Source organism: Musa acuminata, chromosome BXJ2-2 (assembly GCF_036884655.1).
Source record: "Musa acuminata AAA Group cultivar baxijiao chromosome BXJ2-2, Cavendish_Baxijiao_AAA, whole genome shotgun sequence".
Lineage (NCBI taxonomy): Eukaryota > Viridiplantae > Streptophyta > Magnoliopsida > Zingiberales > Musaceae > Musa > Musa acuminata.
This window is the reverse complement of record NC_088339.1, coordinates 26,643,812-26,661,961: the sequence shown is the minus strand read 5'-3', so window position 1 is coordinate 26,661,961 and position 18,150 is coordinate 26,643,812. Positions and strand designations below refer to the sequence as shown.

At 43.2% G+C, this 18,150-nt stretch overlaps 4 protein-coding genes across 7 annotated transcripts; 2 read left to right on the top strand and 2 right to left on the bottom strand.

The window, feature by feature from the left end:
• The first annotated feature begins 248 nt into the window (after positions 1 to 248).
• On the top strand, positions 249 to 1,717 carry LOC103976339 (hydroxycinnamoyltransferase-like). The gene is made up of 3 exons (XM_065094484.1): positions 249 to 671; positions 1,038 to 1,400; positions 1,445 to 1,717. Exons 1-3 carry the CDS (start codon positions 249 to 251, stop codon positions 1,715 to 1,717), a joined length of 1,059 nt encoding a protein of 352 aa, XP_064950556.1.
• Positions 1,718 to 2,198: 481 nt separating this feature from the next.
• Positions 2,199 to 8,503, bottom strand: LOC103975860 (uncharacterized). 2 transcript variants are annotated; one of them, XM_009390970.3, is made up of 3 exons: positions 8,350 to 8,503; positions 3,439 to 5,448; positions 2,199 to 2,932 (listed from the first exon to the last, which is right to left on the bottom strand). In XM_009390970.3, the coding sequence occupies exons 2-3, from the start codon at positions 5,383 to 5,385 to the stop codon at positions 2,606 to 2,608; spliced, it is 2,274 nt and encodes a 757-aa protein (XP_009389245.2). In that variant the 5' UTR covers positions 5,386 to 5,448; positions 8,350 to 8,503; the 3' UTR covers positions 2,199 to 2,605. The 2 variants fall into 2 exon arrangements, with proteins under 2 accessions (XP_009389245.2, XP_009389246.2); XM_009390971.3 differs by having other exon boundaries at positions 3,439 to 5,445.
• A 2,154-nt stretch (positions 8,504 to 10,657) lies between these two features.
• On the bottom strand, positions 10,658 to 13,469 carry LOC135605667 (silicon efflux transporter LSI2-like). 3 transcript variants are annotated; one of them, XM_065096025.1, is made up of 4 exons: positions 13,328 to 13,469; positions 11,721 to 12,815; positions 11,318 to 11,507; positions 10,658 to 11,142 (listed from the first exon to the last, which is right to left on the bottom strand). In XM_065096025.1, exons 2-4 carry the CDS (start codon positions 12,699 to 12,701, stop codon positions 10,877 to 10,879), a joined length of 1,437 nt encoding a protein of 478 aa, XP_064952097.1. In that variant the 5' UTR covers positions 12,702 to 12,815; positions 13,328 to 13,469; the 3' UTR covers positions 10,658 to 10,876. The 3 variants fall into 3 exon arrangements, with proteins under 3 accessions (XP_064952097.1, XP_064952098.1, XP_064952096.1); XM_065096026.1 differs by lacking the exon at positions 13,328 to 13,469 and adding an exon at positions 13,005 to 13,288; XM_065096024.1 differs by lacking the exon at positions 13,328 to 13,469 and having other exon boundaries at positions 11,721 to 12,977.
• A 3,773-nt stretch (positions 13,470 to 17,242) lies between these two features.
• On the top strand, positions 17,243 to 18,143 carry LOC135605666 (uncharacterized protein At1g08160-like). The gene has a single exon (XM_065096023.1). It carries the CDS (start codon positions 17,407 to 17,409, stop codon positions 18,001 to 18,003), a length of 597 nt encoding a protein of 198 aa, XP_064952095.1. The 5' UTR covers positions 17,243 to 17,406; the 3' UTR covers positions 18,004 to 18,143.
• Positions 18,144 to 18,150: the final 7 nt, after the last annotated feature.

Genomic DNA, 18,150 nt, shown 5'->3' with positions numbered 1-18,150 from the left:
AGTTTTTAACCTTGGGGAGTGGGAATAGTAGTTTGCGTAGGGTCGACGATTGATGTTGATGGACCTGTACGTCCTTCAGGGTTCGTTTATGTAGACTGGCGTAATTGGAGGGATTAATGTTCTCTGCAGTGGGTTGTGGGGATTCAGAGTATATACTGAGTAGTTGTTGACACAGGACGTAGACGTCACTGTCCTAACGCTGTAAAATCCATGGCAGCACCTGGTACAAGATTCATCACTCGGCAAACATGGTGGTTCGAGTGCTGAACTCATGCCTTGTGGCCCCGGAGGAGGAGGCCCCAAGGCTATCCATCTGGCTCTCAACCTTGGATCTGTTTCAGATTCGGTCTCACGTTCCCACCGTCTACTTCTACCGGCCGCCCATCCAAGGAGACGGCTCCGGTTTCTTCTCCCCGGAGGTGCTTAAAGCTGGCCTGCGCAAAGCGCAGGTGCCGTTCTATCTCTTCGCCGGCCGGATCGGAACCGACGATACTGGCCGGACGGAGATCGAGTGCAATGGGAAGGGCGTGCTGTTTGTGGAGGCCAAGGCGGAGGAGCTCACCATCGACAAGTTCGGCGATTTCGCACCCTCGCCGGAGTGCTGGCGAATGCTAATACCCACTGTAGATCCTGGTGAAGGGGACGATGCCATCCCTCTACTGCTGCTTCAGGTTCTTTGGCACTCCAACTGTGTGAAAAGATATTAAAAAAATAAATTATAAATTTTTATTAAAAATTGAATTATAAATTTTACACATATATGTTTATTTATAAAAATAAAATAAAATATTCAAAGTTTTTATCATGCGATTGTAAATAAAAATAGAGGATGACAAATATTAATCTACTAAAAGAATAATTTTATATTAGTATATATTGAATTTAGCTCATAATCGAAAGATTTTAAGTTTTCAACTAGGATGTTTATCATCCGGATATATGTTAATTTTGACTAGTTTGACCAAGTTCAACGTTAGCAAACAAGCTGATGGTCAACTTGTGATATTTATATTCACACTCGAGGATAACATTTATAGGTGACATATTTGAAGTGTGGACGGGTGTGCCTGGGGGTCGGCGCGCACCACCTGGTCTCCGACGGCGTCGCCTCCCTTCTCTTCATCAATGTATGGTCCGACATCACCAGGGGCATCGAACCCGCGGTGCCGCCCTTCCTCGACCAGTCCCTCCTCCTGCCTCGTTCCCCGCCTTCCGTCCGCTTCCCCCACGTCGAGTTCAAGCGCTATGCTGCCGGCATCCACACCTACGCCGACATGCCTGCCATCGCAACCGCCATTCTCGAGCTCACAGCCGACCAGATCGCAGCGCTTAAGCGCTCGTGCGCCGCGACGATGCCCTCGCCCCGGCGCGTCACCACCTACGAGGCGGTGGCCGCGCACGTCTGGCGCCAAGCATGCATGGCCCGCCGTCTGGACGCCCACAGCGAGACCAGTGTCTACATCACGACCGACGCCCGTCGTTGCCGGAGGGCTACATCGGTAACGTGATATTCCCGACCGTGGCGATCGCGGCGGTCGGCGACGTGGTGTCAGAGCGGCCCGGGGACGTCGCGAGCAGGATCCACCGCGCCACCGCGATCGCGGACGACGAGTACCTGCGCTCGGCGCTGGACTTCTTGGAGATGGAGGAGGACGTGAGGAGCCTCGGGCGGTGGGCGGGCAACTTCACGTCGGCGGATCTTTCGATCACATGTTGAACGTCGCTGCCGATCTACGAGGCATACTTCGGGTGAGGGAGGCCGGAGTTCATGGGACCGGCTTCCATGTTCTACGGTGGCCTGTGCTACATCATGCCCAAGCCACCGGGCAAGGACTGGGGCATTATGGTGACCGTCTCAATGGAGGCGGAGTACATGGACTACTACAAGGAGTTATTCTACGACTTCAGCTCCGATCAGTGCAACGTTTAGGTAGGTCTTGTCGTTGCAAGTGTGTGACTTGTGTCAGATGTTGAACACCACTATTTGCTTAAATAAAGACCATTGTCTCAGATTACGTTCAAAGATTTTATATTCATATTTGAGAGAGTTCAGTGTTAATGTAAAGAATGAACATTAAGGGAAAGGAATCCAAGCGCGAAACAAAAAATTTGAAAGATCAATAATAATAATAAATATACTAAAAAATTAATACAAGATTAACGTGATTCGGTATTTTCTATAGGATGTGATATGAGCTTAAGGAGACTTTTAACTATCAGAATCATGCGAAACAATAACACTGATCAGCGGCTGGACTTCAGTTTTCCTTGAAATAACTCGTGCACATAATCGTCCGCAAGGCTTCAAATGTCTCAAAAATCAAGTACTATTTGTTTCTGAGATTGCTTACCAACTCAAGATCAATCATGACATCCAGCAAGCAATCGGACAAAAAGGTGTACACCTCTACTTTATATACAGAAAAGAACATCCTCGTCTCACTTGTAAGTATGGACATGGACATGATTTCGCACCCGTCATTCTCATGAACATGTAGTCGCAATGACTTGAATATTTTGGCATGTTTCCCATCTTCTCTCGAGGACTTTGCTCCATTGAAGTAATCATCCTCAACTTCTTCAGTAAGCATGTGGTGCTCAAAGTTTACACCCTCCCAATGGGAGAAAAGGGTGGGTCTATGCAAAAAGGAGGCATTTGTTCTCCTCCCTTTTTAGATTTTCTTTTCTCTTCGTCTGCAACTGCTTCGATCAAATGCTTTACTTCTTCCTCAAGGAGTGATTTCAGTGAGTTAGAACAAGATCTGTGTCTACTTTTCTCCAGAAGAACGGGTGTAGAAATGTTGGCACTGTGCAACATGGCCATGCAGATTGAAAATGCCTGTAGAGATGAGAATCGTGCATGGAAATCGACTGAATACTGTCCTTCCCCATCTGCTGTTATCAATAGAGCAGGTTCCTTTTCCTTGCTTCCCTGTTTAAAAATATGAGTCAGAGACAATACCGAATAATTTCACTAAAAGCAAGGTACGTTAAAGATTGAGATAAGATAAACATTCATCCTCCGAAAGAATATACAAAGAAAAAATTAGAATGGTTCTCAAACGATTACTTGTGTTAACTGTGAAGGCAGAGCTAAAAATGTATAATCTGTGATTCAGGAGTTGAAAGTGGAAACCTAAGTAGGTCTATATGCCCCAGATAATTTGATCTGCCAAACTACACAAAGTTTTATTGGAGACAATCATGCAATCACCCAGCATGAGTATACACACTGGCTAACTCTCCTAAATCAAAGAACTATGAAGTAAATCTATGAATCCATGCCAAAGTACAGAGTTAAAATGAATGTTGATGGAAAAACTTCCAGTTTTTCATCAAATAGCAGAAAGTTTGAAACTGCACTACACTAGTGGATGTGCAGAGAGACAGAGGAATCACACTTTAACAAATTTATCATAAAAAATGAGATAGGCATACCTGAACAAAAAGCAAAATGGGATTTTGAAATTTCCCAGTTGAATGATCTATCAAACCATCAGCCTGGGGATTGTTATATACAAGAATTGGGCAGGCCATATCCCAGCCACCACAATCACAGCCTCCACCAGACCTCCATCTATCTAGAAGTGCAGATGGGCCACCTTCATCAGTATTTGGCAACCCATGAGGCCCATTCGGAATCACGACCTTCACAAATGCAGGATTCAGGCTGTTCTTGGTCTCCCTTCCAGGATCATCTGTGGGCAGTCTTGATAAATTTTGATTTTCTTTTAGGTCGAACACTTTGATATCTTTCAGATTTTCTGTTTTGCTGAAAGGAATTTGAACTACAATAGCTGCAATCTCAAGTTGTGGATGCAAATCTTCTGGTAACCAAGGGTAAGAAGTTGAAGCATTTGTGTCACAACAACTAAATCCATGTCTAGCAGGATTAGGGTGCCCCACTGGAATGTTTCTCTCTAGAGGTCCTGTGATCAGGCCTTCTGTAGCATTACTTGCAACAGAATGAATGGAATCTAAAGAGCACTTGGATCTTTCTTCGACAGCAAAGCTGCATCTTGCTCGTGCAATGTCATATAACACAAACTCTGTGACTGTTGAGTTAGCCAAAGATCCATTTTCTCTCACTTCTGAGCATAGGTGACAAGAAACCTGCATCTGCCCGACCAATGGAGGTGACTGCCCATGTTTATCTTTGGTCCCTCGACCAGTGTTCATTTTCTTTTTAGACCTGTGGAAGGTGTAAACCCAGTTATATGCAGTATCTGTTCTCCATGTCTTTGTGGATAGGACATCTTCTGGATCTTCTAGAGTAAACTGAAATGAAGGGTTCCCATTCTCTATTTCCAGTTTAAGAATTCCATGTAGATGAGCAGGCAAGACAGCAGCGTTCAAGTGCTCTCCACCCATCAAACATGCAGCATGCTCTATCTTCTGTTCCGTTATTGAGAATTCATTCAGTAAAGATTTCTGGAACACTCCATTCCTCCTGACGTTTGCAGTTTCAGTAACTCTGCTCCCAGTGCTTTGTCTTCCCGAGAGCGGTAGATTTCGGACAGATTTGGATTTCATTATAGGATCAAACATTCTCTTGAGTGACCTAAAGATAGTTTTTGGACCACTTTCTTCAGCTAAACCACATTCCAACTGAGAAACTGTATGGGACATATTTGCATTTTCTGAAAAGCACTTTGGAAGAGCTTTTAGCGAATCTCTCTCATAAGTGATTTTCCTGTAACTTTCAGGACATATCATTTCATGGAAGTTGGACTTCTGTAACGTGAGAGATCCTGATGTTCGCAGCCTAGGAGCTGCTTTTGTACAATGAGTTCTTGCATCAACAGTGTGATTAGAGATATCCAAGAGATCATCTACAAGACTACTTTTTGCTGGCACGATGTCTGAGCATGAGTTATTGGTATTCAGAGGCTTGTCAAGAAGATCACGGAATGAAAGATCCAGAAACTCCATGGAGCTTGTTGTGATAGGATTAACTGTGGCAGCAGTATGTTTTGAGTTAGCATTTGATGAAACAAGAGGCAAAAGCTTCTGATGTAGTGACTGATTGACTTTGTCCATGCCATGCTGTGGCAGATGATCAACAATCTCAAATGAAAGAAAATCGTCACCTCTGCATTCCAATTCTACTTTCCTCCTTTCCTCTTCCAGTTTTCTCATTCTCCTGACCTCTTTAGAGCTCTGATACATAGAACCTCTTTTTAACACTTCATTATCACCATTGGCTCGAAAAGATTTGGAGTGCATGCTTTCATAATGAAGACTTGATGAATAACTGCGGTTAAGTTCTCTCAGATCATCATCCAATATCTTGAAGTAGTGGTACCTGTCAGTTGTCTCTCTTTTTCTCACTCTCTCTTGTACCTTAGTGCTAAGACTAGAAATGTGGACAATTTTAGGCTTCATTCTTGCTTGTAAATGATTTCAACATTCCAAAACAACATTTTGACCCATGGTTACAATGAACTGCTGAAGCATAAAGATAGGTTAGCTTTCACAAGTGTAGGCAAAAAATCTCTTGATTACTTAAAGCTAAAACTAAGCAAGCTTTGAATCTAAACTAGCAAATGGAACTAGTTCACTATCTGACCAAGTCATCAATTAGACTATTGTTCGAATTATTTAAAAACACTTGCCTTGGCTAACTTTAGTCTAGCATAGGATCCATCATCTTAAATTAATAAGAAAATTTAAGTATCAAAACAAAAGAAAATCACAAAATGATGGATTGCTTGGAGTTCGCTAGGAATGCTTCAGTCTCATAACACTACCAAAACCTAGTAACAAGTTTTGCTGCAGAGAACTGTACCAGATGTTGATGCACAGACATGAGCAAATACATGTAAGTTGGGCAAAGAGAACCAAAATATCTCAAGAAACGTCCATCAAAACAACATAAATAAAATCAATAAACAATTACCATTCTGTATAAAAAGGATTTTCCTTTTCTCCTAAATCTACTTTTAGTTGGTTTTGACTAAAACTGGTTAGAACAAATTGGGCTTAGTATTCGACTAACCTAGACTAGAACTGGTTAATATGAGATCTTGGTAGACCAAGCCTAATCAAATTCGCACTTCTCTTTCAAGCCAATAAAATCTTGGATCAAGATTTAGCCAATACCCCTTTCTTCAGATAGCCACTGCCAAAATTATGGTGTCCTCTGATGTTGACTAGTGAAGCAGATGGCCTACTTCCTAAATAGCTGGAGTGGAAAGGCAAGAAGAGGGAAAAGTGGGGACATGCTCAACTACTCAATTTCCCTTTCCTTTTCCTCCATGTCCTCAAGTGTTCCCTCATTGGGCCAGTCAACCACTACAATTGCTGCGAAAGGTGCAGCATAATTTTTTCTGTTCCTTTTTATCTTATACTTTTTAAGTTCATGCAACAGCTGGAAAATGCGAAACATTATCTGGTTACATATTAGACCTGATCCACATCCCTAGTTTGATGGTCTTCCCCAATTGTTGAAATTTGGATAAAAGAGCAAATACACCTGTTGGTCAAATTTTGAGGAGTCTAGTTCTCAACTAGGCTTAAATATGCAAAATAAGTAAATAGAATGGAAATATCATAAGAGTTAAGGAGCACAAATTAGAAGGTATCAAAGTAGTAAAAAGATCCACATACAGAGAACGAATAACAATAATTATTGGCTGAAAAATGAATACATTAGATGCATGTCACTAACTCGAGTTTACTAAACTGACATTATAATGGAATACATTGCTTGTAAATAAAAGTATTACAAATGTTGACTTCTGATTTACTGATATTGTAACATGGTAGACAGCAAAGAATGCATAACCAATTCAAAGGAGGCAATACTCCGACCTATGAAGACATCTCATAAGAAAATCACGGTTTATTTAGGAGTCAACATTTGCAAAAGAATCATATCTATTGCAGCTTAGAGACTTCTATGTAACAAACATTTTCACTTAAGAATTAAGTTCAATATCTGATTCAATGAATAATATCATCCCAAGACTTAATCGTCGAGATAAGTAATACAATGGATATGCACAATTTTTTTGTTACCATTGGATGGAAATGAAAAATGATGGTGATGATTGCTGTACTGAAGTTGAAGCAACATAACTAACAAAACATCGATATATGGTATCTCCAAGAAGGAAAAAGAATTAAGAAAGACAAACAGCGAGTTTTGGTGCATAAACAATACATGATGATAAAGAACAAGACAAAAAATGACATCATAGATTTGCTTTGTTATGCTGTTCTAACAATTATCAGAAATCTCTGTGCAGCAATTCTTTCATGTATTTGAAAAGCATAACAAGAGTAGTAAATAACAGTAATGTAGTGAATAACACTAACATTTTCGCGGTGATTAGTTATACAACTAAGGAGGGTATTAAAATCTAGGTCTACTTTATATAGGACAAAGCTCTCCCTACTCTATGGCATGTTGAAGATTCTGGTACTCACTTGTACCAAATTCCCATCCTTCCTAAAACTCCCTTTCCTGAATCTATATATGTTCTTGAACCCATCAGGTCAATGACATTTTGTACCTGAAGGGCACGTCCAACCCACTAGTCAAACATAGTGCTGCAGTTACCAATTTCTGTTGTTTATAGGGAAAGAGCTCTTTCCTTCTAGCATTGCATGGATAAAGTAGTTCTATCAAATTATTCCATTACAATTGCATAAAATGACTTCTTTCTACTGAAATTTATGATGCAGTAGAAAATCTAGTGGACCCATTTCGTTAATCTACCATCATATTAATCATTATCTTTCGCAATGAAAGATAATGGGTACCCATTTGGATGAAGGAAATAACCAGATGGTACCAGCAGCAGAAGGATAACGACTCGAGGTTTATAGCAAAGAAGAGAGATTTCAATGTTCTAAATAAAAGTACCAAAAGGCGAATGGATATGACAATAAAGTAACATGCAGAAACGAAGAAAAACAATAGTGAAACAGAACAATAAAATCCAGTGCAGAATAGAAGATCCTCTAATATCTCATCCTTAATACGAGTAAAAGTGCAGACTAATGGCAAATCTCCAGCAGTTTGAATTATCATCTCAAGTCTAATTCGAAATCACTAGCAGGATAAGTGCTGGCCAAGCCGGTACCCTAATTTCACCAGATCTCAGGCATTTCATCGCAGAAATTTACCGTGCATTTCCAAAATACTACACGACACCTGAGTCGCACAAAGGTGACACTTTTCTTCCTAAAGATCACATTTTTCGCCCAAAGAATGCTCAACCAACAAAAGAATAACTTTCAAGCGCCATTTCTTAGAAAATCCGTCCTTAAACCCCATCCACTTTAAAAGATTTTACAACTCGTTAAAAATCGGAGGAAAAGCTACATCAGGATGGAGACTACCTGTGTTCAAGAACAGTTGATAGATTGAGAGATATGTATTCCTCTGCCACTGGTGTTGGCCGAGGAGAAGGGAGAGCAATGGCGGCGATCAGATACTCTTTGGCTTCACAAGCTTCGGCTCTTTTCATAAAAGAAAAATAGACATTTGGCGACAAATGACCTGCACCTGTAAAATATAGGAGATATATATATATATATATATATATATATATATAGAGAGAGAGAGAGAGAGAGAGAGAGAGAGAGAGAGAGATGTCAGTTTTGTCTTACTTCTCCAAGCTTAACTCAAGCTCTCTTGTTGTCCGGTCTCTCTAATAAAGAAGCTTATGGTTGATTACTTGTCCCAAAGCTTGCATTGTCCACATTCATTCATGTTGTAGCTTCTGAAATTACTGATACCTCCTTTGCTTTCTCTTAAAGTAATCCAACGGAACTTGGTCTGTGCTGATTGAGTACTCTGTCCCCGCCACACCAAGCAGCATCATTTGCTCAAACATCATCTGGCCATGGCCAAAAGGTGTAATGAATGGGTGTTTAGGTGTTGTAATCCCTTCCCTTATAACACCAATCCCATGTCTCCTCCTCCTCCCAACTGTTTGATAGCAATCTATAGTGTTCTTTCTCCCTAATGATCACAGTAAACACACTATTAGGGGCCCCTGTCAAATGATGTAAAGATTGAATGGAGAGACAATTGTGTCAGCTTGTGCTCGTGGTCCTTTGACTGTGTCCCCATGTTGATGTACTGTTCCCAAAGACTAAACTGGACATGAAACATAGATTGTCACGATACTGAGACATTTTTCGAACACTATTCGGCCCTACAGAACGTGACGTGATCCTTTAAAGTAATTAAAGATCTATAAATATTTAGGTGGGTCATATGATCAACCCTGTGAGAAGGCATCCTTTCAGAACCACATTAGATGATCTTTTCCCCCCTCAATGGGCATTCAGCTCAGAAAGTCGATATGGACTGCAGAAGAGGCAGACAATCCACGTGCAGGAAGAGTTGGGGCCACGCCATGAATGATCTTGAACAACTCTCTGCTATGGCTCGTCTTGCATGAACATGGAACAAATTTCCTCTGCTTTTGAGCATGGGGTTAAGTGAGACTGCAGTAGGTCAGAATTCATGAGAAGAACATGCCTCGGTGTCCATGCATCATGTTGCACAGAGTGCAGCGTACGCCTTGTAGACTTGCCACATTCATTGTCTGGCATTGTCCTCCGGAAGAGATCATGCAGACATGCTATTGCTGGTGACTCCATAGCAGCAAAAATACGATCTTGCGTTTTCATCATCCAAGCGAACACTCCTATCAAGACGCTAAATCTACTTATTACGGAAGAAACATCAAAAATTGACGGGGTGTTAAGAGCAAACCAATCTCTCCCCCTTGTTCCTTTTCCCATGAACGGGTTGAGTTGACCATCTGCGATCTTGACTAGTCAGCGTCTGGCGCGCTGTTGACTACGGAATCACGGAACGCGGGTGTATAAAGAGCAGGCATCTTGTCCAACGACATCCATGGCATTGGATCCGTCGAGTGGTCACAGTCACAAGACGCGCATGTGGGCAGGCCCAGAGAACTCGGACGCTTCAGAGTCTGTGCACAGGCGACCTGCCCCATGAGAAATCATATGAAGAGTAGTACTACATGGATCTGTGCCCTGTTAACAGTGGCAGAGCCTTTCGTCTCACCAGTGCTTCTCAAACTTGGATCTCTGTTTGTAGTTCCAAAAGTCGGTGAATAGGCGACGCTGTAAAGCTTCTATGTAATCAATCACTCAAGACTAGTCCGTCAAGAACTGTTCTGCAATTACCAATCAGAAGCCGAAACCGATGCACATATATATATACCTCAGCAAGCTTCAAGCTCATCTTCTTTGGTTCGCAGAGTGGACTATATTCCTACTCGCCGCCTAGGTTCTCAACGAGGGCGTCACCTACTCGGCCCGCTTCTCGCCGCCGATGAGCGCCTTCGTGCCCGTCTTCCACAACACCAAGCGCCTCTTCACCATCCTCGAGTGGGGGGTGGTGTGCGAGGTCGAAAAGGCTGGGGGCGAGCACGGGGCGGCCCTGCGGCTGCGCTCGCCGTCTCCAATTTGGGCTTTTGGGCCTTCAGTCTTTTTGGGCTTCTACACGCCGTCTACCTCCCAAGGGCCTTCAAAGGATATTATAACGATAACACCACCACTAAGCTCAAGGATTAGTCTAATTAGATGATTATTAGCTATTAATAAACATTAATTTTCTTTTTTATCCTTGTTTCTAGTTTCGATCAATTGAGCATCCGAACTCAAATTATGAAGGAAAAAAGGAATACATGATTGGAATATTTGTTTGTAGCTGGCCAGCATGCATCTACTGATCTACATACATACATACGAGTTCACACGCTTCTTGAACTCTCATTTCACTGAATACAAGCTCCTAAAAGAAGTATACCTCGTTCGGGAATCACCAAGGAGTACATGGTAACGATCTGGATTATTTCTAGTTACAGCATTCTACGACGATGAGCTAAGCCCTGATCAACGGGAGTCCGGCGGCGGTGACGACGAGCGTCGACGGCAGTCCAAAGACAATGTGTTCCCAGAAGGAGAGAGTGTACTTGTGGAGCTCCGACCGCCGCGCCTGCTCGCATACTATCAGGTTGGCCGCCGAGCCCAGCAGCGAGAGGTTGCCGGCGACGGTGCTAACGAACGCGAGCAACAGCCATGATCTCGCCTCGTACTTGGGCGACACTGCAGCGGCTGACTTGGCCACCTGAGCCCCCAGCAAGAGCACTGTCACCAATGTTTCATCAAGAGGTTACCGTGGTGGATCATTTGATACGTTTCATCAGAGACTCATTTGATTTCGAGAGTAAGTTTTGAGTTAGCAACCATGTTTGATTCAATCATGCAGTCCAATGTACTGTACGTGTGGCAGAAGAAAGCAACAAGGAGAAGCTTAACCTACCGGTGGGTACATTGGATGCCAAGTTCGATAGCAGCAGTATGACAATGGATACCACTGTGACTCCACTCACATGATTAATCCGAGAATAAGGCTCCATAAAATTCCAAAAGCCACTCGGTATTCCTGTCCTGTTGAATCCATTAACAGTGATGAACATCCCACAGAAGAACACCAACAGGGAATATGAAACCTGAGCCATTCCACAAGTTCTAAGACTCGTCAGTTTTCACAATAAGATATTTCCTAGTGCTAAACACTGAGAAACAAAGTTCAGAGCATAGTAAAATGGTAAATCGCGGGAGTCTTTTCAACATAGATAAGTGAACTCCAAAAAAGAATCAAAAGGCATTTTATCTCCCTCTCTTCGGCTTTCTTTAAGCATGAAAGATCATGGAATAATTACCTTGTCAAGACATGGGCCAGCATCCTTGAAGTCGATCACCACCAGTATCAGAGCAGCAGTGAGTGCAGTCCATGACATGTTTAGTCCCATTAGCAGAGCAATCAGCATGCCGATGCTTACAAAATACACAGAGCCCTTCAAGAACACTTCCTTTTTTGTCAGAAACCTCTTCATATCAGAAACTTGCGCACAGCCTTGCCGAGAACCGTCTTTGCGCGGATCATTCTTCTCGACATCATTCATCTCTTGGGAGTCCAAAGGAGGAGGGTGCGACATTCTCGCGGGCACGAAAGTATGGGAATTCACTTCCATCTCGGTGACTTCGACTTCCATTTTCTGTTCTTCGCCCTCCTTGCTCGATAACTGCTTCCAAAACATGCCGAGAAGGATCACTACGTTGATGACAACACCAACAAGCATCGCGGGGAAGATTCCGAGAAAGAACTTGATGAAGGAGATTTTACTCTCGACAGCTATAACCAGGTTCTGTGGGTTGCCGATGGGAGTTGCACTTGAGCCGATGTTGGCACTAGATGCTAATGCTAGGAGAAAGGGCTTGGCAGGAAGCTTGTGCTGCTTTGCGAGCTTGAGGACGAACTCGGTGAGCACAATGCAGGTGGTGTCGTTGGTGAAGAGTGCACTTGCCAAGGCCGAAACAAGGCAGACTCGGCAGAGCAAGTCCCGGCCACCTTTGCTCTTCCATGAAAGCAGCCTGCCCAAGTACTTGAACATCTGGGCTCGTTCCAGGTAGATGCTAACGACCATGGTACCGAAGAGGAGGCCCAGGATGGGGAGGTCGATGGATGCGTAGGCCTGCTCGGGGCTTACGACCTGAAAGATCACCATGAGCATGGCACCAAGAAGAGATCCGGCAGTTCTTCCTACGGGTAGGAAGGGGACTGCAGGGAACACAGCCAGCATCCAGAATACGGTGAAGGCAATCGAGCCCAGGACTACTGCAGGAATCGAAGCAAGTGCCATTTTCCTAGATATGGCAAGTGCAAAAGATCTACTACTACAATGTAATCTAGTTCAGCCTCAATGTTTCCGACTCGTACTCCTTTGATACTCCCTATGCAAACAGCAACAAAGTATCTGAAAGAACAAAGAAAGAAAATGCATGTTAGGAACCAATCCAGTAGGAGAAAGGAATAGCAACCAAATCGATAGTAGTGCATTGATTCCATGCACATATTGTGCAATCATGATCATCCTTGCATCTCTCAGCTACGTGAGGTCTTTAAATACATGGGGCAAATACTAGAGAAGGAGATCAATAGCAACCTGCTTTCTCGAGTAATAAATCTGTGCTTTGGAACCTTTTATCTTTCACCTTCAGAATCTCTGACTGTTTCTTATAGTATACATAGTCTATGACAGTCTATCTATGATGAGCATTAGGTGAGCAGCCAAACCAGTATAGCTTCCTAAAGAAGCTCAAAGAGGAAACTGCATACATAAAACAAACAAGAAAAATAATCATGAAGATGATGTCTGCAGCTTAAAAGCTCGGCATCATTCTCAACATTCATCAAGAAAACCCAAAAGTATGGCTCTCATGGGACTAAGCAGAGAAACAATACTCTCCATGGAACGAACACTTGTACCTGTAAAGAGCAATGCCCGGGAAAAGCTGATATGAACTAGTGCTGGAGTCATCACCAATTTATAGCGTGGCCAGAGTTGTAGATTACATTAACTACGGTAGTGGATGGACTTTAGTGCTACTACTACTCTGATGCGAAGATTAGGTTGAAGTATTACAATGAATCAAAAGGCAAAATAAAGAAAAAGATTAGGTAGATAGCCTTTTGATTTAACTGGCCGAAACCATAGATCTGGACTGCGATTGGACTACGATTTATTGGGTGGACCTAATCAAAAAGAGAATGATGAGATTTATCTAAGAACTTTTCTACCATGCACCCCACTCTATGACAAGTGAACTGGATGATCAATGGACATATAAATGAGTGAGGCAATGCTAATGGAGACCGAGAGGGAATGAGATGAGACAGCTCAAGTTATTGCATATATGGAATGATTGTTCTATTGACCAAAATATCAAGAACAGCCAAGCCTGTCTCTCATTGGTCTTGCACAATAAACAAAGCTCGATTCACTAAGATTATATCTCTTAATTGGAAAGTTGATGTTTTATGCCTCGTTACTTTTCACTGTGAACTTTTGTCTACAATATCAATCTTTCATAAAGTCTTTGCTGCTTTATGTAAAGTGAATGCATGGTTACTTTTTTGGTATTAGAATTGCTTACGTTGAATTCCTTTCAACATATTCTCATGAGCAATTTGACTCGTCTCAAATATTATCATGAGAAATCATTCAATAACTTAAGGAGGATTTCGTGGACGTCCTTTATCACGTTATGTTGCTTACGGGAGAAGGCATAGCTACTGCATCGATGATATGTTTTCTTAAGGTTAACTTGTCTTAGTCTTTAACACAAATCATCAAGTAACTTAAGGAGGATTTCATGGATGTCCACTATTACGTAATGTAGCTTATGAAAGAAGAATGGATACCCCCATTAAAGAACTTCTTTGTTAAGGCTAACTTGTCTTAACCTTTTCTTTGACCTTTTTCGGCCTATGTTATACCGCATTGCATGTCATTGACCAAAGAGCTTCAGCCTAGTGGTTGGTACGTCTCAGAAGAGCAAAAAAATGCATGCCGATTTTAGGTAGCGTCAAAGATTCCACTAGCGAAGTGCAAGAATAAAAGGAATGGTTCGTATGAGCTAATAACAAGTTGATGATTGCGGTTCCTTTTTTCTGTCATTATCTTTGCCTATAGTAATTTAGTTACAGGGAGAAAGAATTAGTCCCCACAAAGCATAACGATAGATAGAGATCCAATGACAGTCTTGACGCAGCATCACCCAATGTCCCTGGGGATGTGCAGTGTTTCTTCCTTTGAGCCATGCGTGGAACCTATACTATCTGATTCAGAAAACATCTAGTGCATGCCTTCAACTTCTCGGCCAACAAACATGGACATGTTAGGAGGACTTTGGGACTCGATACTTCAAGCAATTCTAAGGTTGATGGAATCCAATGTCATTTCTTGCTTTGTGTAGTAGTTAGATTAAGTTCGATTCATATATACGGAGATAGATGACGTCTACTGCTTTTAACTCTTTCATTGTTCTAGCCATCATCATAGCCTACAGTGGCCGTGTCAAAGATATGGTCTCATAGGATATCTAGAGAACTAAAGCTAATAGAACTCTGCGTTGGTTGATAAAAGAATAATCCCGTTCGGTCTTTCTACATTCTTAATCTTAAATATACATGATTGGTGGTTTACGAATGACTACTGCATGCTTGTCTCACTGATAATAATAATAATCCAAAAGGATCAACTCTAATATACAAGACAGAAGACTATGATTAACTCTAATATACTTCACTAAGCATGCATCCAGTAATCTACATGCTACTCATAAGTTCCCAGCAAGCAGTATCCTTTGATGATCCTGCATTCTTTTATACATGGGGTGCAACAAAATGAGTCTTTATTAAAGGGCATGGAGATGGAATAGTGACGTAGAACAACGTGTTACTTCTCCAACTCCTACATTATATATGCATATGAGTGATATCAGGAGTCTAAGACGAACACTTCGGAGCAAATGCATGCATTCACAGTTGATTAATTCTTGCATGCTCAGTTCCTCTGTCCGCTCCACGTTTACGTTTACTTAAGACAGCATGAGTTGAACAAGTGATAAGGTCGCACTCAATAATTGTCATCATACTAATCCAGTATTTATACTTCGTGTTTTCTTTGTGGATACGTGAGGAGTTCCTACGCAGAAGCCACTCATAGTTCTTAAACGGGGTGGCAATAAAAGTTGCTCACCAGAGTTTTCCTTTCGCACAACCACCACCACCACTACCACCACAAGCTTGCAGATATTGTTGGAAAGCCACCACTGGCCGCAGTGAGGGGCGAGGCCAATAAGAGAAGGCCGAGAAGAGAGGCAATATAAATAAGCACTGCTTTGTGGCACTCCCACTAGCTCATTTATCTTAGTCGGCACTACGACTTCAGCCAGCATGCTTTTACTTTTCGGTGAAGTCTTGACTTCTTCCCGATGAGACTTCGGATAAAGAGGTCCATTGTTTTGGGTGGTATACGACGAGCAGTCAGTGGCTCCTATGTATCTGATGCCGGGGTTGGGGCGGCCGTATCGAGCTCAAAAGTACTTGATAATGGAGGGAGCGTTGCAATGTAGTGCTCTGCCGAGTGTCCACTGCCGCCTGCTCTTGGCTCGGAAACATGGGACATGGAGAAGCTAGCTAGCTATTGGCACTCTCATCTCACACTACATCATAAAAAGGATGCAGGGTCGGACCTAATTAATCCACACCCTAATCATACTGTTTTTGTTTTGGCTCCGCCATTTGAGATCACCGCCGAAGTGGGCACGCTGTGTTCTCCATCGTCTTCGTCATCGCGTCCATCTGCCCGAAAAAGATCTTTCTCCATCTGGTGTTGCATTCTCCTCGTGAGGAAATTTCACTGAAGGTTTGCCATAGATCAGCATCGATCACACAGAACTACATTGGAAACGTGTCATCTCTTCTATGCGATGCTTTAGTTAATGATAAGAGGATAATTCACCTTCCAATTGCAGCTTGACACGGGCTGTCAGCTCGACGTGGAGATCGGGACTCGCATGACATGATACACACCCAAGCCAACAACAGTAACTCTAAGAGGAAACACCGTAAAGCAACTCTTCTAAACCAAATCTACTGTTATCCAGATTAGTCAATGGTCACCCATAATTTTACTCTCGACCTTTGTTCTAACGTTATAGGAGGGATTAGATCGACTCTCATCCAATTATAATCTTCTTAGTTCACAAGTGGACACCCGAGCTATCTTCCCAGTTATTTCTTAACCCTTACGCATATGATTCAAAATCAAGTCGTCACCGATAACCTCATCATCAGTTAGTAACGAGGTCAGTAAATAAAATTTCATATCAACAATATAATCCTAACTCAAAGAGCTTTTTCATTTACAATAAGCAAAATGCGTGGCTCTAAATTTGTCATTTTATATCGGTGTCGGGGCAAGTAACGGCTGGGCTACGTTTGTGGGCCTTATAATCCGTTTGAGGCCCATCGCTGTAGTCGATTCCTGACACGTCCGCATGGGCCCTGTGACAACAACCCTGTTCCCTATACAAGAGCATAACTTGGGCTGGAGGGCAAGAGAAAAAGCTTGAGAAAGAGGGGAAATATACTTGGAACAATCTCGAGACGAGGCATCTCAATCCATCAAAGCGATAAGGATAAACAGGTTTACGGCCTTGTCACTTTGGTTCTAATCTAATGCTGTGTGCTTTGGAACGTGTACCACAGGATTTTGACACTGCAAACACCAACGATTTTGATGAGAGAGATGTGAATTATACGCAGTATGCAGATCTATGGCACTGCTTACTGAGTTGTTCATGGAGGTTTCCGGTGACTAAAAACAACATTCAAAGCCGAAAAAGAACAAAGGACAATGCAAGCTTTCTGCTTTCATACAGCCTGTGATCGCCACTTTTGCACTCCCCGAAACATTCCCTACACACTCTCAACTCGGCTCTATATATCCGTTCCAATCCCTGCGCCACTCGTCCTCGGCAGCAACCACACTCACCGCCATGGTCCGCGAGCGCCCGTTGCCCAGCCGGCGTTCGCGCTCCGGCATCCTCCCGTGCATCGTTTTCACCGGCCTTGGCATCATCGTGCTCGTCAGCCTCGTCGTCCTCATCTTTTGGCTTGTCGTCCGCCCGAAGGCGCTCGAGTACACCGTCGACGACGCCCGCGTCTACGGCTTCAACCTCACGGCCAGCCACGCGCTCAACGCCACCTTCGACCTCACGCTCCGGTCCTACAACCGCAACCACCGGGTCTCAGTGTACTACGACTTCATGGAGGTCACGGTTTGGTACGACGACCAGATGGTGGCCTTCACGGAGGTTGCACCATTCTACCAGCGGCGGCGGAACGTGACGACGCTCGACGTGATCGCGGCGGCAACGTCGACGCCGCTGCTGGGATCGGTGGAGAAGAGCCTGAAGCACGACCGGTCGGCCGGGAAGGTGGGGTTGGAGGTGAGGGTAAGGGCGAGGATAAGGTTGAAGGTGGGGGTGGTAAAGACGAAGCACTACACGCTGAGGGTTTACTGCGCGCCTGTGCTCGTGAGCTTCTCCGCGACGCCCACGTTCGACAGGGTCTATTGTGACGTCGATATCTGAGTGCCAGTGTGGGTAGGATAATGCGAGGATGGTGTGTGTGCACATGAGATTGAGTTGCAAAGCTCTGTGGGTTGTCTATTTCGATAGGGATTGAATTGTGTTTGTGATTGTTCCTATACATGATGTTCAATTTGATGGTCTCTTGAT